General features: G+C 40.3%; 3 protein-coding genes across 3 annotated transcripts in view; 1 reads left to right on the top strand and 2 right to left on the bottom strand.

Annotated features, from left to right (window-relative positions):
- Positions 1 to 4,028, bottom strand: part of cdk19 (cyclin dependent kinase 19) — a 51,763-nt gene extending 47,735 nt beyond the window's left edge. Inside the window, exon 1 of the mRNA XM_057352607.1 lies at positions 3,780 to 4,028. Within this exon, the coding sequence (XP_057208590.1) occupies positions 3,780 to 3,907 (128 nt within the window). The 5' untranslated portion in view covers positions 3,908 to 4,028. The remainder of the gene's footprint in view (positions 1 to 3,779) is intronic.
- A 707-nt stretch (positions 4,029 to 4,735) lies between these two features.
- On the top strand, positions 4,736 to 15,095 carry amd1 (adenosylmethionine decarboxylase 1). Its single transcript, XM_057353250.1, has 9 exons — positions 4,736 to 5,071; positions 9,716 to 9,802; positions 10,812 to 10,938; positions 11,520 to 11,622; positions 11,707 to 11,749; positions 11,836 to 11,980; positions 12,345 to 12,437; positions 12,515 to 12,670; positions 12,748 to 15,095. The coding sequence occupies exons 1-9, from the start codon at positions 4,962 to 4,964 to the stop codon at positions 12,889 to 12,891; spliced, it is 1,008 nt and encodes a 335-aa protein (XP_057209233.1). The 5' UTR covers positions 4,736 to 4,961; the 3' UTR covers positions 12,892 to 15,095.
- Positions 15,096 to 16,386: 1,291 nt separating this feature from the next.
- On the bottom strand, positions 16,387 to 20,420 carry ppil4 (peptidylprolyl isomerase (cyclophilin)-like 4). The gene is made up of 13 exons (XM_057352978.1): positions 20,323 to 20,420; positions 19,933 to 20,000; positions 19,638 to 19,702; positions 19,430 to 19,547; positions 19,210 to 19,352; positions 19,020 to 19,116; positions 18,810 to 18,926; positions 18,614 to 18,738; positions 18,409 to 18,475; positions 18,170 to 18,281; positions 17,882 to 17,978; positions 17,231 to 17,339; positions 16,387 to 16,985 (listed from the first exon to the last, which is right to left on the bottom strand). Exons 1-13 carry the CDS (start codon positions 20,390 to 20,392, stop codon positions 16,797 to 16,799), a joined length of 1,377 nt encoding a protein of 458 aa, XP_057208961.1. The 5' UTR covers positions 20,393 to 20,420; the 3' UTR covers positions 16,387 to 16,796.
- Positions 20,421 to 20,468: the final 48 nt, after the last annotated feature.

The raw sequence follows: 20,468 nt of genomic DNA on the forward strand, positions 1-20,468 counted from the left end.
TTTTTTTATCATAACTTCCGAACCGTACATCCTAGAAACACATTCATTATTTTTTCATCTGAATCCTGAGCTCATGCCGATTCGAATGCATATAATTTTCCATCATGAAAATTTTCCAAAATTTTGAACTATTCGAAAACATACTTTTTCGAACTCGACCAAGTGCTTTTCAGTGCGAGACTTTCACGTATCGACACGAAACTTGGTATGTGTCATCATTAGCCAGGCCTTAGGTAACATACTGTGTTACGGCGCAGCCCCACCTAGTGGTCTGAAGTTACGAAAAATGGCTATTTTTGCTTATAACTTCCTAACAATTTGTACAAAAATCTAAAAGTTGGCCTCTTTACATGCGGGGTGTCATGCCGAGTCGAACGATATCCAGTTTTCCTATGTCGGCCATGTTGGGCGTCGCCATATTGAATAATGTAGCAAAATGGTGTATTTTACAAACGCATTAATGTATCGTTACGAAATTCGTTAAACCAGCGTAGGAAACACAGAACATTTAGTGGTTTACTAGTTGTGTCAGGCCAAATATCAAAATTTCTATGGTAAGTGGCAGAAAACGCAAAAAAAGTTCGCCTCAAGTTATTTTTTGCTTTTCTGAGTGTAATGCTTATAACTTCTAAACGAAATGAGATGTCTTAATCAAATTTTACAAGTTTATTTATGGGTACAGTTTGAGAAAACACAAAAAAGGAGGTGGGGCTGCGCCCCCTAGTGGCCTTTTAATTAAACACTAATTAAATACGTATCATCATTGGCACATCTTGTTCACCCACAGAAATTTGGTGACAGCGCCACCTAATGTACAAATGTTAAAAGCAATTTTCTTGTGTTGTATCTGCTTTTCCCTGTGTTTAAAAAAGCCCTTAAAACTGTGCACACAACAGCACACATACAAATGCAATGCATCACCTAAAGAAAAAATGAACTTTTGTGTAGCTTTGTGATCTCCAAAATCTCCATTTCAAGATTAATTTGAGTTTTTCTGTATTAACTATTTCTACGTATGTGTTAAGGTAAAATGATAATTTTTGTTTCGTTCTGTGAACAACTAACAATATTCCTCCCAAATTTCAAATAATAAAAAAAATTCTTAGCAGAAAAAGAAAACTGGAGAAACTTGTGAAAATAACAGAAATGTTGCCCTGGCCTGCTGTGCCTTTTTTTAATTCAGATTCACTTTTAAGCAATACAACAGTCATATTTCTACATGTATTTAGGAAAAGTTCAAAAGCTATTTTTTTAATGTGATAACCTGGATTTTTATGACAGTTTTCATGTGTCTTGGCATGCTGTCAGTCTTTCACATTGCTGCTGGATGACTTTATGTCACTCCTGAGGTTTGAGTATTCAACAGATACTGGACTGGAATGGCCACAATACATCTAGAAATGCTGATTACATGAGCATTTGGAATGCTCTCTTATTTTTCCACGGCTGTAAATAGAACAGAATACTACATACTAGTATTACATATCATCCAAGAAAAGAAAAACCAAAAGGAATCCCCCAAAATCCACTGCAGCACAGGTATCTAATGAAATGGACTGTTTTCTCCTATAATACAAACATTCAATAACTACAGGATTGGATAATGTAAGAAAATTAACACAGCCAAAGAACAAATAACAACACTTTTTTTTTAAGCGAATGGCTTTCCTCGCTCAGCGTCAGGAGTGCTGTGCGTGTGTTGAGTGTCAGGGGGAATGCAAATGTGCAGAAGTGAGTCATGCAAATCCATCATTCAGAAGTGCAACGCATTAACTCAGATGCAGTGCTTCCCTCTAAATAACATCATTCAATAAACCTAGTGTACTTGACCCAAATACACCCAACCTTAATGCATTGAACATGAAATATGTTCGCTCCAGAGGTTGTGCTACAAATAATCAGTCACTTTCCGTCTATTTTTAACCTCTCACTTTTTCAAGTATGAATAGACTATTATTTCATCCTTCCACGTATTGTTTTACAGTGCGCTGCACTTTAAAAAGGAAATTATTCTCCGCTTACATGTTGGAACCAGATTTCGGCCGTAGACGCGTGTAAATCATTCGTTCAGATGTACACAATAAACACTTTGAAATAAAAGCTTATTTAAATGGGATAACTAAAAACTGAGGTCGGTTTTCCCGCTAACAGGAAATCTTCTTATAGTTTTGGCACACTACATGCTCTAAAGGTTCTCTCAAAGTTATCTAAAAAACTTTAAAAGAGCGTTTTATTAACAATGTTACTGGAACATTTAGAAATTGTTTTTCATCAATTGGAACGTAGCAAAACGTTCGCAGAACATATTTGTATTAGCTAGGATGAGCTCACAGCACTAAATTCTAGTATTATTGTTCTAGTTGTTTACTAGCTAATGAAACGGATGTCTCGCACAAAAAAGGAAACCAATCAAACAAACTGATTTCTGAACAGCCGAAGGTGAATACAGCCGTATGGCGTCATGTCGCAATAATTCAGCGTTTAAAATGGAATCATCAGTATACTATCACACTCTCAAACGCAGTCTTTTTAAAATAAAAACAAGGACAATTATATGAATAGACAAGGTTAATAAGATTTGTGTCGATTATGTTTCCCTGCAATAGATCTCTCGGACTCCTTCCATTAAACAGAAATGTTTTGCCTCCTGTGTCAGTGACATCTTTTATGATTCACACATCAGCAAGGCCACTTTTCATTATCCGATCAATGGATCCAATCACATCCCGCCTTGCATCTATCATTCTAGAAAACCCTGTCACTCAAAAACACTGTTTATATCTAAACATTTATTGGATTTTTCATCCTTCAGTATGTTGGTGTGGTATCTTACTGCGTCATCTGTTGCTCTTGTGGCACACAGATGAAGAACAACATTTTTTCTGTCAAGGTTTTAATTCATTAACTTGCAAGTGACGATAAGCTGTGAAGATATCTTACACGGCTGCAGAAGGCCATGCATGTTCTCAAGGACCCCGGAAACATACCATCTGTTCTTAAACAATACATTTGCATTCCAAGGTTGTCAAAGTAAGATAGGCATGTTGAAAGCCTTTAATAAGTCATGGCTACACAGCTAAAAACATTCTACAGTCTTACGTGGTGAAAAGGCCTTCATCGTGCTTCAGACAATATGTCAAACAGCATCGCCGAGGTCATGGTTCGAAGAATAAACATACTTATAAGAATAAATGTGACTTCAAGACATTGAGAATGGGCTTTGGGTGCCATTGAAACTTTCTTTACTCTCTCTCTCCTTCTGTAATGAAATGAGCCTCAAAGCCCCATCAAACCTTTTGAAACGATCACAAACTTTAAAAAAAAAAAACAGAAGACACACAATTCCCGTCAGAACTTAACTTCAGATATTCTCCTTTTGTTCTTTTTTACATCTGCCATACTGACTCTTCAAACTTGGCACTGTGATACTACGAGTTGATTGTTTGGCATCTGCAAAATGACTTCATGCAATGAAAACACGAACTTCTGCACATGCGTACACACGAACAAACATTACACACGCTTGAGCTCGTGCACATACGAACATAACAACACGCGCAAATCATGCTTACATTTATCAGTAACACACACACACACACACACACACACACACACACGGTGGTGGTTTGGGGATGGACCGCGCGAAGTGCGCACATGAAAACAAAAACAAGCCCGCAGGACAGAGCTCATCATCCGACACATTCGATCATCCCGCAAACAGTACAAGCGCACACAGTGAGTGAAACGCGTCGATCAAACGCGTGTCGCGCGTATCTTACCCGTCTTTACGCTTCGCTTTATAAACATGCCCGTATGTGCCGCGACCCACTTTACAACCTTCATATTCAAACAGATCCTCCACTCTCTCCCTCTCGGCGGCGAGCTTCGTTTTGAAGTCGTAGTCCATTTTAACCCATAAATATTTCTTAATTTACAATAAAATAAAATATTAATTATAACATGCATTAATTAAATGATCCGTTCGTTTTATTACCCCACCATTTCCTTGTTTGGGATTTTGGTCAGCTCTGCTTAATGGTCACGTGTGCGGTGACGTTTATTTATTGTGGCGCGTGGCTTTCTGGGAACTGTAGTCCTACGCTGGTTCAGTCGTCGGGCGATGCGTCGCTTTTGGCAATTCTACTGCCTTTCAGAAATGTAGGGATATAGTATACTGAAATTTGAATAGTATAAGCTTCGCAATCGAGGTGATAATTGCTCACGTGCTATTACGTAACGTGTAGCCTACTGCAGTAGTCTATTATATAATTTTAGGGCTGGCAAAATTATAAGTATTTTAAGTATCAGGAAACTACATTATATTTATTGACATGTTTACATGGAATTATTTTAAATAATTAATTTATTTATGTGCATTGTTTTTTACAATATTTAGCCCAGCGTTTTAGCAACGCATTATTTTTCGTCTAAACAAATACTTTTTATTAATTCAGTGCCATGAGAAGAGCTATTTCATAGTTACGTTAATAATAACATTAGCTGTCAGACAGAAAAAAAGCACATTTACATACATTTCAGAGTTTTTAAAGAATTGCATGTTTTGTTTTGGTTTGCAAACCTACACAACAACTGCGCCACTGCACTCATACACATTTACGCAATGTCATGTTTAACAGAAAATTACAGCCAATCGCTGCTAACGTAAAGGCGGGCTTCTCGATCACGATTGGTCGAAATGATGATGACGTTTTCGGGTAGGTAATAAAACCTCCGCGCAAGCTGCATTCTGCGCTTACACAGTATGGCCGGCGATATTAGCTAGCATTCGCCTACGGTATTCTCTGTAAAAGGGGAAGACGGCAAAAATCAAGGCAACTACACCTGGACTGCTCAAGGACTTTAACTAAAATAATAAATTATAACTACCGATAACGGATTAATATCAATTGTAATTCCATCCGACGCTATAATTTCTGTTGTTGGAGTCTGTTTGTCTCACGATGGAAGAAAGCAGTGCACACTTCTTCGAGGGGACCGAGAAGCTGTTGGAGGTGTGGTTCTCCCGACAAGACGAAGCCAAAGGAACCGGGGATCTGCGCACTATCCCCAGGTGGGCCAATGTTTACGAGCCGTAGATCGACCGGGAACATAGACCGAGTCGGGTTGAACTTAAAACAGTCCGATCAAGTGATGGACGCTAATCCAAACATGCGTAAAACGAGAAAGTGACATAAGTGAGGTCTCGCCGTCTTGAATGAGAATGAATGAGGGGTAGATGAGTGACATGCGGGACTGCGTCTGACACTCGTGCCGCTTTGGCCATTTTGACACCATCCCCCTTTGCACTCATTCATTTGAGCTGTCAGGAATCAAAGTGGTGTCTGAGCCTCGGAGTACGCTTGTTTTTTGTTGCGCACGTTGTACGGTGTGTTCGTAACTTGTTTAGTTTTTGTCCTGGTTTCAGATTAATCAACATGTTGTTCCGCGTTAGGTGTTTTTATACTCCGCAGTTTGCTTTCGCGGACTTATTTTGTGGTTGCCATGAAAAACGCAGCTGTCAAATGTGTTTGTTTCAGCTCGGCTTCTGTTAGAATGACGTATCGATGAGCTTTAACGTGAGTGAATGCTAATCGATTATTAGCCAGCGGCTACAGCTAGGTGATATGGCGCCACAGCAAACGCTAGGAGGTGCTTGCCACTGCGTTTTCAATGGAGTTTCGCATTGACCATCAAATATAGCCGCTATAAACATTAGGTGGCGTTTTCATTTGTACTCAGTACGCCAGGCCTCGTTCGCTGGATTGTTTGAATTGCAGTGATGTGAAATCAGCGCAATGCGCATGTGTTCGTGCAACGGCTCTATTTTTAGGAAACTGTCATGGCGGTTCGTCCAGGAGCGGCAGCCTCCATGTGAAAGTCACGCGTGAGCGGACGCCCGTGATTGGTCGACAATCCGGGCCGATCATTGGTCAGCGCGATTGCAGCAGCGCACACGTGTAGCTAAACGTGTAGTTCAATATATTTTATTGCAAAGCACCCCCATTATTAATATGAAAACTATGAGTAATTTACATTAATAATTATAACAAATGACGAGGTTCAGAGTCCACTCTTAACTATTAGCGTCATATTTTGCGTCACAGGTGCGAATCCCAGAGAACACGCGCAATAATAATAATAATAAAAATAATAATAATAAGTCGCTTTGATCAAAATAAATGCATACATCTACCAGACTACTTTATTACTGCTATGGCTCACTAACAAAACGTGTCAGAGTACCATGGTGTTACCGTGGTTTGAGAAGTTTGGAGGCATGGAAAGCTATGGAACAAAGTGCATAAAGTATGAATGAGTGAGTGCATTACGGTTCCCCTGGCAGTTTTCTCAGTAAGGTAAGCTGATCTCAGTGGTTTGTCGAGGTTGAGCTGTCAGGATGAATGATGAGGGGTATTAGTTTACTTCCGGGAAAGTATTAACACTCAGAGACGAGAGAGAGAGAGAGAGAGAGAAGATCAGAGTCTGAGCGATGAGAAATAAGTCATGGAGGTCATGGAACTGCCCCTCCTGCCTTTCTCCATGAGACATGAGAAAGCATCGTCACATTTATTTGTATGATTTCAAGAAATTGTTTACAGGAAAGATAAAATGCTCACTGTTGTGCATTATGCCTTAAAATATAAATAAAGTCCTTTGTTTCATGGAAGAAAGTCATTCCAATCCTAAACTATTCTTTCACATCATGTTTGAAATACTATGTTTATATACTATAATACTGCTGATAATAATAATAATACTATAATTTATGTTTCATGCAATAAAATCCCTTAAATCGATTTGTTTTATTTTATTTGGTAAGTAGCCACATAAAAGCAGCATCATGTACATCGTTTATTACAGTTTCTGCAATAATGGCCATCTGTACATTAGTTCGTATTGAAGCATGACTCGTGATCTTCAGAATTGTCCCCTATACAACGAACAAACCATCATGCCAAATGTGTGTAATGTGAGAACAGTCGTCAGCAGCAGCAGCTGAGCTCAATGTCAGATCCGTCCCATCTATGTGAACGCTTGCATAAAGACGCACATAGAGGAGTTATTATCAGATACGCAGAGGAGACAGCGTTATACATCTGACGTACGTACCAGACAAATATTTCATCCTGTAAATGATGAAACATCCCAGTGACTTTGAAAGAGAACCAGAGTTCTGTCTAGAGAGCAGAATGTCATGAAGATCTGAGGGTTGATTCATTGACACTAGTGATGCTCATTTCGGTTCATTTCCCCTAACTGAGAACCGACACTCGTTATCCGAACATTAGTCTCCGCCTCAGAAGTCACGCCCACGGACCGTTGGCTAAACGTCTGATGCATAAGGCACACTTTTCTGGAAACACTTAAGCAGGTGAGAAGTCGTCATCTGATTGGTTGAATTTGACAGGATTTCCGGGAGACGTGCGTGTCGCGTTCTTTAACGGTCTGCCTGGAAACAACACGAAGCCGTCTGATCTAAGGCTATAAGAATTCATCACGATCGACTAAAAGCGTAATTCTTAAAAGTATGTGAGGTTCACTGCATAAACTTATAATCATTTTATTGCTGGTAACTTTTTGACACGTTCATGAATGCACATCTGTTACTGCGGGGACATTTCCACGCCTCTGATTAGTTGCTTTACCTGTCAGTCATATGGCCTCTTGGGCGGGCCTTGCCCAAAGAAAGCGGCTGGCTACGCGAGACTCTCCGAACATTAACTGTTAACTGATAAGATTTTAATATTAAATTGGAATGAAATAAAAATGCATGACGCGTTTCATTTCCGGGGGACGCAGACTTCGAAATGAGGCACAGCTTCAGTTGACATGTTAAAAATCTTTTTTTCACATATTTAATTAAACATGCAAACAGCAGCATAACAAATAGATCAACAATAGCAACTGCATTCACATATTATGACATTTTCACGAACCTGCAGTGTTTTGGACAATGGAGAAAAACTAAAATAATATATTAATCCAAAGCATAAAATAAACAGGCAAGAAAATAACGTCTAGGTTTTTTCATCAAATAAAATAGCTGGCCTACCTCAATCGAAAGCTTGGCTAGTTTTTATTTAATAAAGTAACATGATTACGTGTTATAGGGACGTTAGCTAGTTATACCGGTTTCCGGTACATGACAGTATTTTTTTACCACGTTTTCTACTGATTGAGAGAGGATTGACTGCAGTTGATTGACTTAAAATGCCCTTTTATACTGTCATGGTGAGTGAATATTGTAGAAAAATTCCACACTAGTATTATACAGGTTTGCAAGGCCAACAAATGATGATGTTTATGAAGAGGTGGCACTCATGATGAAGTCAAGGAATCAGGATGCGTGACAGTTGCGGTCAAAATACACAACCTTTTAACTGTGCAAATTTCACAAACAACTTGTAACTACACAATGTAAACGATCCCCTTCCCCTATAATAACTGCAAAGTTTAGACTTCTTTAACAACTGAATAGCATGCGAAGGTAAATTACATGCATACTGTTTAAGCAAATAAATAGAGAACAGGGCTCGAAGTTAACTTTTTTCCTTGGTAGCACTGATGCTCCCAACTTAAGAGTTGTACCCCAACCGAAAATGAATACCATGGTCTGTCTGAATAGTTGAAAACAAAATAGTAACAATTTTACCATTAAAACACGCACGTGATGTCTGCTGTGTTTTACATAGTCACAATGGTTTCACGATGTCCTGAAATCATATTTTTTGATCATAAAACAAAGGCTTAAATTAGATATGTGAGAGGAAAACGATCGCATCACGCTGTCAATCCTCCTTCCTCTACTGACCCTTATTTCTCATCATAGCATACAGAGAAACAGTTCAAACTAAAAACACATCATATTACATGCTTATATTGAGCAGGTATGAGGGGAACACGATCGCATTTTGAAGATGTTTGTTCGAATCGTGGGTGTATTTAATTGCTACACATGTGTTCGTCATCTGATGTTCAGCCGCGCGGTGCGCGCTCCCATTGCGTTGCGAACGGTATGTGTTAATGTATATGAAACGTTCATATCATAACAAAAATACGCACCGGTATTCGGTATGAACCAGTATACTGCCCAGCACTACAAAGAGGGCTAAAATGTGTCTTTACTAAACAGATATAAATCCGATGTGCTATAACCGCGCAAAATACAAACATTATTTATTCCTATTTCACGTTCAAATTTTTACGTCAAGTCTAAAAGAAGGCAGGGAAGCCAAGGGTCGCGCCGTTTTCTCCTCTCCTTTTCTCCTCAACATATGTATAGCAAATTTTTCTTTCACCATACAGAAAACTAAAAACATGTAGGATTTAAAAGTTATTTAAAAACGTATTATTAAATTATTATTATTATTTACAAATATTAGTAATATTATTTAACTTAAAAAATAAACATACCTATTAAATCGTTTAACTGATATTATTAATCGGTCTATTTTTTACAATCGGTTAACGGTTAAACGGTCAATATGAACATCCCTAATTGACACGCAACTCCTTAGTAGCACGTAACTAATATGTTGCAGAGTCACAGGCAAGCGACGCCCACATTTTCTTCAAGGAATGCACAGTAAAGTTTTGGCATGTTTGTAATGTTTACTATTTATATAAAACGTTAGTTTATGTTCACATAGGCATTAAACAAAATAACCATTTTTTTATGATAAAATGAAAGCATTGTAAATATTTTATTTTTCAGATTTGAATGGGACAAGCTTCTGGAGAATGTGCATTGTTTGATTATAAGTGTGACAAAGACTGACAAGCAGGAAGCTTATATACTCAGGTGAGTTATAACAACACGTCCTTAAATCTGGTCGCTTGCGATCACGCACTGATGAAAGGAAATGATTGGATGCTACCAACTCCACGAAAAGGAGAATTACAAACTGCCCTCATAGTAATCCATAAAAATGACGGATGGCCTTCAGATTTTTCCGTCACTTGTATAAAAAGTCCGTCAATGACGAAACATTTTCGATTAACGTGACCTGTGGAATAATGGTTCAGGTTTGTAAAATATATATTTCAAAACTAAAGTCTCTCTGCTATCTGCATCAACCTAAAACTTACAGAAGATAGACCACTTCGCAAGATGTAAACACTGGTCCAGAAGCACTTCCGGTTTGAATTTTTTATTTTTTATATCGCATATATAATTGAAACTTTAAGATATTAGTTGAACATTTTGATTCGGTTAAAAATGGTCAACCAGTGTGTAGTGTTAAAAAACTGAAACGGGAAGTGCTTCTGGACCAGTGTTTACATCTTGCGAAGTGGACTAAACATAACTTTTGGAATTTTTAAAATAATTCTGTAATTTCTAAATATTGCGATATGCACATTTGAATATTGCGATATATTGCGCGCCCCTGGTGTTTATAAATACCAAATTTATATGCACAGTACACAGACATATATCATGTAAACACAAACTTGTATTCTGGATGCGATTAATCGTTGAACAGCCCTAGCTGGCAGGAAACTCTTCATGTCACGGCTGATAAGAGCGCTGTTTCAGTAGCTCACAGACAAAAACATGAGTGTGACGTGCAGTCTGTGACACTTGACCTGTTTGTGTACATGTGTCCTGTCTGCTGGAGGACAACACAAGACTTTTATTATGTCTGTGCGATGCAAATGCAAAAACTACAGTTACTAGTTCTTTCTAAAAAAGGCATCTTATCATTTTACAAAACAAACAATTATCTCGTTAAGATAGACATTTCATTTTCAAGTCACTAATAAAATCCATTCTTGTTTGACCTCTTTCTCTCTCTCTCTCTCTCTCTCAGTGAGAGTAGCATGTTTGTCTCCAAGAGACGTTTCATTTTGAAGACATGCGGAACAACCCTCTTACTGCAGGCACTGGTGCCTCTGCTGGAACTGGCCCGCGAGTACTGCGGCTTTGATGCCATCGAGGTACCACACACACACACACACACACACACACACAGTGTGTCAGGAGACATGCGATGAATCCTTCGAGGATCAGCTCACGTCACTGTTTTTCACACATGTTTCCCATAACTCACACTGAAGTGCCATCCACACGGAGACGCGGTTAGCTGAATACATAAAGATTTTGTATCGTATCGCCGTTTCGGCCACACTGATCCGGCGTTTTGGGAGCCTGAAACCGCCTGAAATGTTTTCATGTGTACAGCCGATCTGTTTATATTTTGAAACGATGATGTCTTCACCCCAGCGCGTAAAGTTCATGTGCATGCTCCAAATCTTCTCCTCCGTTTGTACTGTACCTCTGTGGCAGAATTACAGCGTCACATTCTGATTTGGCGCGTATACTACATCGTTTTGAGTCGGTTTAGCGAGTTCGTGTGTACGCAGATATTTCTTGAGACGATGCCGTGAAAAGGGGGAAGAAAAAGATCGGACGGGGAAAGCTCTGGCTTCGTGTGGATGTGACCTGAGGGGGTGATATGAGACGTGATCTGTGAGGTTTGCGTTCTCTTCATATGCCATTGTCTCTCCTCCGTTTTCAGAATTTCTTCTACTCGCGTAAAAATTTCATGAAGCCCACCCATCAAGAGTTCCCTCACCGTAACTTCCAGGAGGAGGTCGAGTTCCTCAGCGAGATTTTTCCAAGTACGTTTCCACCAAAAACACGTCGTTTTAAATCAGTCATACCTGTGGGACGGATGAGTGAACGTGTCGTGTTTGTTTGTGCAGATGGAGCAGCCTACTGTATGGGACGCCTGAACTCTGACTGCTGGTGAGTTCACAGCACAACAGCCATCAGCTGTACATGTCACATCGCATCAGGTTGTTCTTAGTTTTGGTGTCTTCTCTCTCCTGAAGGTACTTGTTTACTCTGGAGCAGCCTGAATTCTGGGAAAATAAACAGGCGGACCAGACACTAGAAGTTCTGATGAGTGATCTCGACCCAGCTGTGATGGACCAGTTCTTTATGAAAGATGGTGTTTCTGCTAATGATGTCACTCGTGTAAGAGCTCAGGCCATTTTTTCTGTTATCGCCTGAAAAGGTCAAATCCAGTACAACAAATAAAGATAACAAAGTTGGGTTGGGAGATGTCGAATTTACAAACGACAAATTTTCCGCTAAGAAATGGGACACCACTACCACACTGGTATACATCATCATACGTCATTGCTAGCTCCTAACGTTACGTCAGAGGACATGCACCGAGTATATGACATAAAAATATATTTTCTAATATCGCGCAATCAGTGCTGTCAGCTAGCAAACTTTTTTGTTTTTAGTGAATGTTGTTGTCTCGTATCAGTAATAATCTTCAGACAGGAGAACGTCGGTGTCTGACAGATGTTATCTGTGTGTGTCGTCACAGATGAGTGGAATTTGTGACCTGATTCCAGGTTCAGTGATTGATGCCACGCTGTTCAACCCGTGTGGATACTCGATGAACGGAATGAAGACTGATGTAAGAGACGTGATGTCTAAACGCCGGCTTCTCCGTGTCCGCACGCACCGTAATCGCCATTCATCTTGTCTTTCTAGGGAACTTATTGGACGATTCACATCACCCCCGAACCAGAGTTCTCTTACGTCAGCTTTGAAACCAACCTCTCCCAGACATCCTACGACGAGCTCATCCGCAAGGTGGTGGATGTCTTCAAACCAGGGAAATTCGTGACTACGCTTTTCGTCAATCAGGTATTTGAAAAGGCATTCGGACGACACCGTGTCCACACGCTTGATTCAGAAAATTCAACCTTGTTCTTTCTCCGCAGAGCTCCAAATGTCGCAGCGTTTTCTCTTCGGCTCAGAAGCTGGAGGGTTACCGTCTGCTCGACCGCCAGCTCGCTCACTTCAACGATTACAACTTCCTCTTCACCAGTTACGCCAAGAACCGCCAGCAGAACCAACAGATGTGAACCTCCCCGATGAAGAAGCGTAAGAAGAAACCTCGCCGCCGTCAGGAACTTCTCGTCGGGCGTCGCGGTCTCATCATAGCGGGGAGGCGGATCTTGTCTCCTGTCCTTAGATCTTCCCTGAGTTTAACCCGTATGCATTCTCGTAACTGTAACGTAGATCTCGTGCATGAAAGCTCCTCTCGTGTCTTCTCGTGTGTTCTAGCTCATTCTTGCTGTGATCTTGAAGTGCACGTAGAGTTACCGAACGCACCGGCGAGCGTGAGGCATGTCACGCCGTCGCGGCGCGTGCAACGTTCTCTTCCCTTCCTGCAAGCGTCCCCTCGCATCCCTCACAGACAAGGCTTCAGGCCTCACTAGACGAGGACCCTGACATGCTCACATCTCGACCCGTGTGCTCCTTTAGACCAAAACAAGTGCTGTCGCTTTTGTTAACACAGTTTTGTACGTTTTCTCAGCGTTTCATTTACTTTAATGTAGGGCTGTTCAACGATTAATCACGATTAATCGCATGCAGAATTAAACTGTGTATGCGTTTAATTATATAAATGTATACGTGCAAATATTTCCTAAATGTATATATGTGTGTGTACGTGTTTATAAATACAAAATAAATATGCACATACATATATTATGTTAACACAAACTTTTATTCTGGATGCGATTAATCGCGATTATTCGTTAAACTGTATTTTTTTTAAATGAATTAAATTGAATAACTTAATTCCTTTAGATCGCTCATCTGTGTAAAGCAAACCGTCTTAAAAAAGGATCACTAACAAATAATATGCATAGCTTTATCTGAGTTACATCATCCTTCCAGATAGACGTCATTATTTTAGAGGCTAGAGAACAGTTTATTTACTCGACGCTTAGATTATTTACATTTATTGTTTCAATTTGGCAAAGAAAGTCGGAACATGAGATTTTGAGAAGAAAACCGTTGCAAAACCCAAATTTGGCTTTTATTATTTCAGTCATTGGTTAGTGGAACACATCAGTCATTTTTCTATGAAACAATACGTTTCTATGAACGTCATTTAGTTTTGGTCACGCTGGATCAGAAACTATATTTCTTGTTCATCTGCTTTCCGCACCGTCATTCACATGACAACTGAATGTTTGAAAAGTTGAGTAACGTAACCGTTTCGTGTCTTCATCGTTGTCAGTTGAAATCTCGCAATACATCCCACGAAGCTGAAAACACTCCTGTCGTCTTCCTTCTGTAAATAAATTAGCCTTTGTTGCATGAAGAGGAATGTATAAAAATAAAACACGTGGACGACATGAAGGACCCCGGGCTGTCCGGCACAGAGCCTGTTCAACACCCGGCGCTGAAGTAAAACCGTCAGAGCGACACTTTCAGTGTGCCCATCGCACAGCCAAGCGTTTCTTTTTTCAACAAAACGACTTGTCTGTCTTTTTCTCTAGCGGGAAGCACACAATGGGCTGGCTTCTGGATCTGAGCATGTCGGGGTCAAACCGGATCATTCCACGCCACTGCAGAAACGTGCAGTTTTATCAAACAAATCTTTACTGCAGCGCGTGTGTCCAAAACCTCATTCCACCTCTACGAAATACTGTTGGTTTTTTTAATAAACCCTCTTTTTGTATCGAGGGAAAGTTTTGATTGAAGTTTTTGTTATGTTGCATGCCACTGGCGTGTAGCGGGACGTTTCTGTGCGTCATACATGTTCATACACTGTAATGTTTTGAGTTGGAGTCTGAATCTGAGGATTCCGTTTATTTCTCACTGCTGATGTTGTGAAGATGATGCTGTCATTTCTCCTTTATAGCAGAAATCTTCCACTACAGGCCGTTGAGAGAGAGAGGTGGTGAAAGTCATTTCTATGGGTTTTTCCTGACCGGACGATCGTGTTGTATTTCACATGAGTTTGGAGAAATAACAGCATCACGTGTCACATCTGTGTCTTTGTTTCGTTAAGGAAAGGGAGCGGGCAGTTGTGAGTCTTTATACACGGGGTGGGCAGTAATGGTGCGGACCAAGTTTTATAAAGCGCTCCTTTTCTGAGCGTGTTCTGAAGTGGCGAGTGACTTGTGCTGGTGTGTGAAGGATTCGTCACGTTTGGAAGGGAAAACTTTGCTGTCCTGATTCTCTTGCTATTTCCATGGTTGGTCAAGATGTGCTAAATATATCTGTACTAAGAGCCTGATGCTTTCAATAAAGTAAATCACTATCAAATGTGTATGTGTGGTTTAATTAAGTCTTTTGCATTCACTTCATGGTTTTTTTAATGTGTTACTCAAAAAATGGTGTGATGGCAACCAACTCAATGTAATTGATAAAATGGCAATTCCATTCAAATGTCACCTTTACCAAGAAGTTTTTCACCATACTGATCGTTCAGATGTCAGTGTTAGGTGGTTTAAATACCCATGTGAAGCATTTTTCATTTAAGCATTTTATGCAACGGCTTGGTATTTTTTCTGGTTTGTGCATTTTATTGCACAAAAATCCCACAAAGAGTCGTCAACCAAAAACTGTCCTTTTTGTCACGTCCACATTGCATTTTTATTTCCCTTTTTTAAAATAAAAAACCGTGTAAAATATAAACGAATGATTCAATATATTCGTAACGAATACATTCTCTGAAAATGTGTGTCACACCCATAATGCTGAAATTGGCCAAATTCAGAAAGTTGTCGACTACATGCAAGTAAGTTTTGTGTGGTATAATTATCATTCTGAAGACTAACTCTTGAGCTAGAAAAAGAAGAAGGGTTGATGAAGAAGTGACCCTAAAGAATGTGCAACAATGCAAACTTAGCCGAGAAGAGTTACACAAAAGCCCGTTACAGATGAAACTGAGAAAGGCTGCAACATCTGTGAAATATTCCAGAACAGATGACCGGAGGATCTTCACGATGATGGGACGTGATGAAGCTTCTGATGCTCCATGAACACGAAGTGATGCGTCTGTGGTTCATCTAAACAAGTCATCTGTATTAACCAGATCCACAAACAAACATGTGACAATCCAGGCTCAAGTTTTAAGATACCGAGCATCAAAGTTTGGTTTCAACCATTAGTTTCACTATGATTTAAACTACTCAGTCCCTATAATGTTCATATTTTCCCAGAATGCTCTTTACAAGGCGTTGGATGATTTTATGTAGCAAACAGCAAATCACCCAAAAAATGACTTCAGATGGGTTTCCACAGGCACGATCACACATTAACGCTTATGCTAGATGGCCCGAGATGATTTCTAGAAATGAACTGAATGAGTTCAACCCTTCTCAATCCACACCCGTCACCCTTCCTGAAGTGTTAAAGCAGACATCGCACATAATGTCACGAAATAACGCGCTGGGCTCATGCTCAGTCTTGAGGAAATCTGCATAGAGACACGTGGATCTGTTTTATTTTCTAATTATGTCAATATAATTTCGCATCAAAGCCTGTCACTTGTGTCAGTTGGCGGTGACAACTTGACAATGTTGAAACATCTTAACCAACATGAAATTGGTCCACATGTGATGACTTAACAGACCACAGCTACTGTCACTCACCATGTCACGGTCACCACATTTTTTTTGCCCACATCATTTGGACATTTCCATTAAAAACTCAAATCATAATATAAATGATGGGTTTGATTTGAAATTCCCCCTTGCAAAACAGACAGTTCCGGACCTCCGGGGTTCTAATGAACATAACAGACCCATCATACCTGAAACTCAAAGGACACATCATCTATAAATCAACTTTAGGAAAAAATGGTCTAAACGTGCATCTGACTCACAAACGTTTAATGACGGACTGCACATTTTGTGACACTCAAGCAATGTTTTCATTGTACAATAACATGTTTCAGAGCTAAACCACATGAATTCATCAAGCGGCCGTGTGTCATTATTGTCTTTACACTCTTCACATCTCTCTTCTAATACTTTGATCTCCTGGGGCTGCGGCTGCGCTCTCGTCTGCGGCTCTTCTCTTTATAGTGTTTGTGCTCGCCGTCTCTCTCTCTTCCTCTGTCTCTGTGTTTGTCTCCGCCTCTCTCTCTCTCATTATGTCTATCTCTGGATCGAGAACGCTGTCGGCCTTTATCTCGGTCTCTCCGACTCTCATCCTACAAAACACCCACATTTAAGAGAAGCCGGTCAGACAGACAGCAGCATTAGTGCGAGACTCCAGAGGTTTGGGAAGGATATCCGTTAACACATAATGACCACACAGTTGTGCATAGAGAAGACAGAATAAACAATAAACATTTGGCATATCATTTGTTACAGATGTGAAAGATATATGTTGGTAATAAAATGTGTGTTCTGAAACAAAACATGCGGCCATGTATTAAAAACCACACATCTGTACCTTTGATTTCTTGTCCTTTGTCGTCTCGATGTCTGAATGTCGTTTTCTGTCGCGTTTGTCGTCTCTGCTCTCGTCCTCATCTTCATCTAACAGAAGCTCATAACGCGAACTTTGCCCGAAAGTTAAGAAATAAATACAACTAAAGATGACTATTAAACTTGTCTTTACCTCTAAGGGTATTTATATGCATTTTTTTCTAATATAGCCGGGTCTGTGTTTGGCTAGTGTCTAATAATATAGCTATTTATATTTTATTTTATTTGATTTATATTCACATTCACTTCTATTATTATTTGACGGTATAATAATTGTATTAAATAAACAAGTCGTTGAATGGGTCCTGTAGTTGGCTCGCATTTAAAGAAACCGTGTGGTACACTGACATCTAGCGGTTGAGCTCGGTATCGCAGTCTAAATTCAACATATTTTAGAGCAGAGACGAGTAACTGTTCTTGTCGGTTTCTTTTGCTTGTAACGTTTGTTTATGTTGTCACTTTGAAACCGTCTATACATTCAATATTTATGTTAACAGTCAAATGTCTGAAGTTGGTCTAAAATAGTCCTTTCTGGAAAATGACATTTTAATTTTAAATAGCAAACTGGATCGGAAATGAGTAAGAATTGAATGTGAAGAGCTGAATTTAAGGATACTCCTGCTTGCTTTTCACTTTGTCTTTTAAAGCCAGTTTGGATTTGTTGTCCAATTCTTTCTCATACGCCTTAAAGTCATCTTTGGTATACTTCCCACCTAGAAACGAAACAAAACCACATTAGCTATAAAGTGATTTAAACATTTTACATGGAGATAAAACAGTGAAGCCTGAGCAAAACATAACATCTGATTACACATTTCAGATTTGTTTTCAACATCGCGGAAAGAAACTGATGCTTCCGTTTATGACGTCACTAATGTATAGGTTGTGGCTGATAAACACTCGCCTTTCCCTTTCCATTTGATCTTAGACACCGACTGACTGAAGTCCACGTGAATGCGACGATCATCTATCAGGACGTTATCCATCTTAAAGAAGGCTTTCTCACAATCCTCCTCCTGATCCCACACACGCCGTAGTAACCATAAATGAACCATAGTTTAAGCATGATATTTGTGATACAATCGTGTAGTAAGAAAAACAAACTTTTGCAAGGGTTTAAAGCGAGACACCGCAGACACAAACCTTTTCAAACTCGATGAAAGCGTAACACAGAGATTCTCCTGTCTTCCAGTCTCTGATGATCTCACAACTGCAAACAAATATCAACATGTTAAGTGGATTCTTCCTAAAGCCATTTGTGAGTCCGACTAAAAATGATGTTACGAAACCGTGCAAAGCATTGTGGGACACGCATCATCACACAGGCTCTCTCGTTCCGTTCTCTCACCATTTAATGGAGCCGAAGCGAGAGAAGATGATCTCCAGATCGTCATCCGTGGTGACGGGGTTGAGTTTACACACAAACAGCACGTTCTCTGGAGGTTTAATTTCTGCGTCTGGCAGATCCCCCACCTTAAAACAAGAAAGACGTGAGCCATGAGATGAGACTCTTCACTGCGGCGTGTTGAAAACCGAAAACTCACCATCTCCAGTAAAATGGCTTGCGTCTTTGCTTCTTTCTCTTTGATGAGTTCGTCCAGCTCCTCTGCATCTCTCCCGTCATCGTCATTTATGACCTCTTCCGCTCCGATGCGACCGCTCTGAAACATCAACGCATCACAGATGTCTGAAGGCTTTTCTAAGAAGAGTTTTCAACATTCTTCATTCATCTGGACCAAACACTAAACACTCACATCCAGCTGTTGTTTGGTGGGTTCGGGCGAGCGGTCTGGAACCGGCAGACCCGCTGGATCATCAAAGGGATCGTCCAGAATCACCGTGTGAGTAATCCTGAAAAACGGTTCAACAAAAGTGATTTGAACTAAACGAATGCACAGCAGTGACTTTTAACGCACTTCTCGTACAGCACGTGGATGACCATACCTGATGTCTTGATAGGGGATGAAGTCGTTGTCGACAAAGGCCTCGTTGATTTTAGCCAGCACGTCCATGCCCTCTGTGACCTCTCCAAACACCGTGTGAACGCCGTCCAGATAGTCCACATTCTCACCCGTGGTGATCAGAAACTGAAAGCCAGAAGGCCAAAGACTCGTGAAACACGCGAGCAAATCCACACGATCAACACTAAAACTAAAACACAAACCTGAGAGCCGTGCTGGTCGCTGCCGTTATTCACCATAGACACGGTTCCTTTCTTTCTGTGCTTGATCCTCGGCATCTTCTCCGATTCGAAGAAGCGTGCCTGATCGCCATACAGCTTACTGCGCATCACATGTACGTTATGTGCATCTCTATTTAGAACGGTCTCATATTCAGACATCGTTTGTCGTGTTTAGATAGATGCGTCTAACCTGAACACAGACTCTCCTCCGCGTCCCGTTCCTGTGGGGTCACCCGTCTGTACGATGAAGTCTCTCTGAAGGGGGTTACACATAAATCTCAATGTAACTATACAGATAATAAACTGCAGAAGAACACCTACATCACAAATGGCTAGTTATTCTTCGTTTCTTTTGCTTTTGTCACGGTTCTTATGCTAAAGTCACTATGATACTATGACAAAATACGATCATTTCATATGAAAAAGTGTGATGTGGTTTTCATATACAAGAAGTATATAACTGTATGTCTAAGCACACACATTACCTGAACATTATGAATGAGACAATAGTTGTAGTATTTGATTCTGCAGAGTTTCAGGAAGTTCAGAGAGGCTGCAGATGAGAATAGACAGACATGATTCATGACGTCAGGACAGGCACATGTAACTGAAGTCTTTCAGTGTCTGTGATAACAAAAAGTTGAGGTCTCATACAGAGAATCGTCGAGAAACTCTCTGATCCGACCTGATAAAAGATCAAACTGTATCTGCTGTAACTCTGCTGACAGTAACCAACGCTGGCATTATATCGCTGCTCGTCGCGGAGTTTCAGATCAAGTTGATGTTATTCAGTCATCGCTGCTCACAGGACTGCATGTACAAATAAAACTGCACCGAACACACACACTTCTGTCATTAATGTCGTGAATAATCACCTTTCGGTCTCTCTTCTGTGTATAAATCAATCACAATATCACCCAATGTTGTTTCCAAGAGAACCGCCATGTCGCGCCGATTCCGTCACGAGTCGCACAGACACTGCGCTATGTGCGCATGCGCGTTGACAAGAGTCGCCGATATT

This window comes from Triplophysa rosa, linkage group LG15 (assembly GCF_024868665.1).
Source record: "Triplophysa rosa linkage group LG15, Trosa_1v2, whole genome shotgun sequence".
In the NCBI taxonomy this organism is placed as follows: Eukaryota; Metazoa; Chordata; class Actinopteri; order Cypriniformes; family Nemacheilidae; genus Triplophysa; species Triplophysa rosa.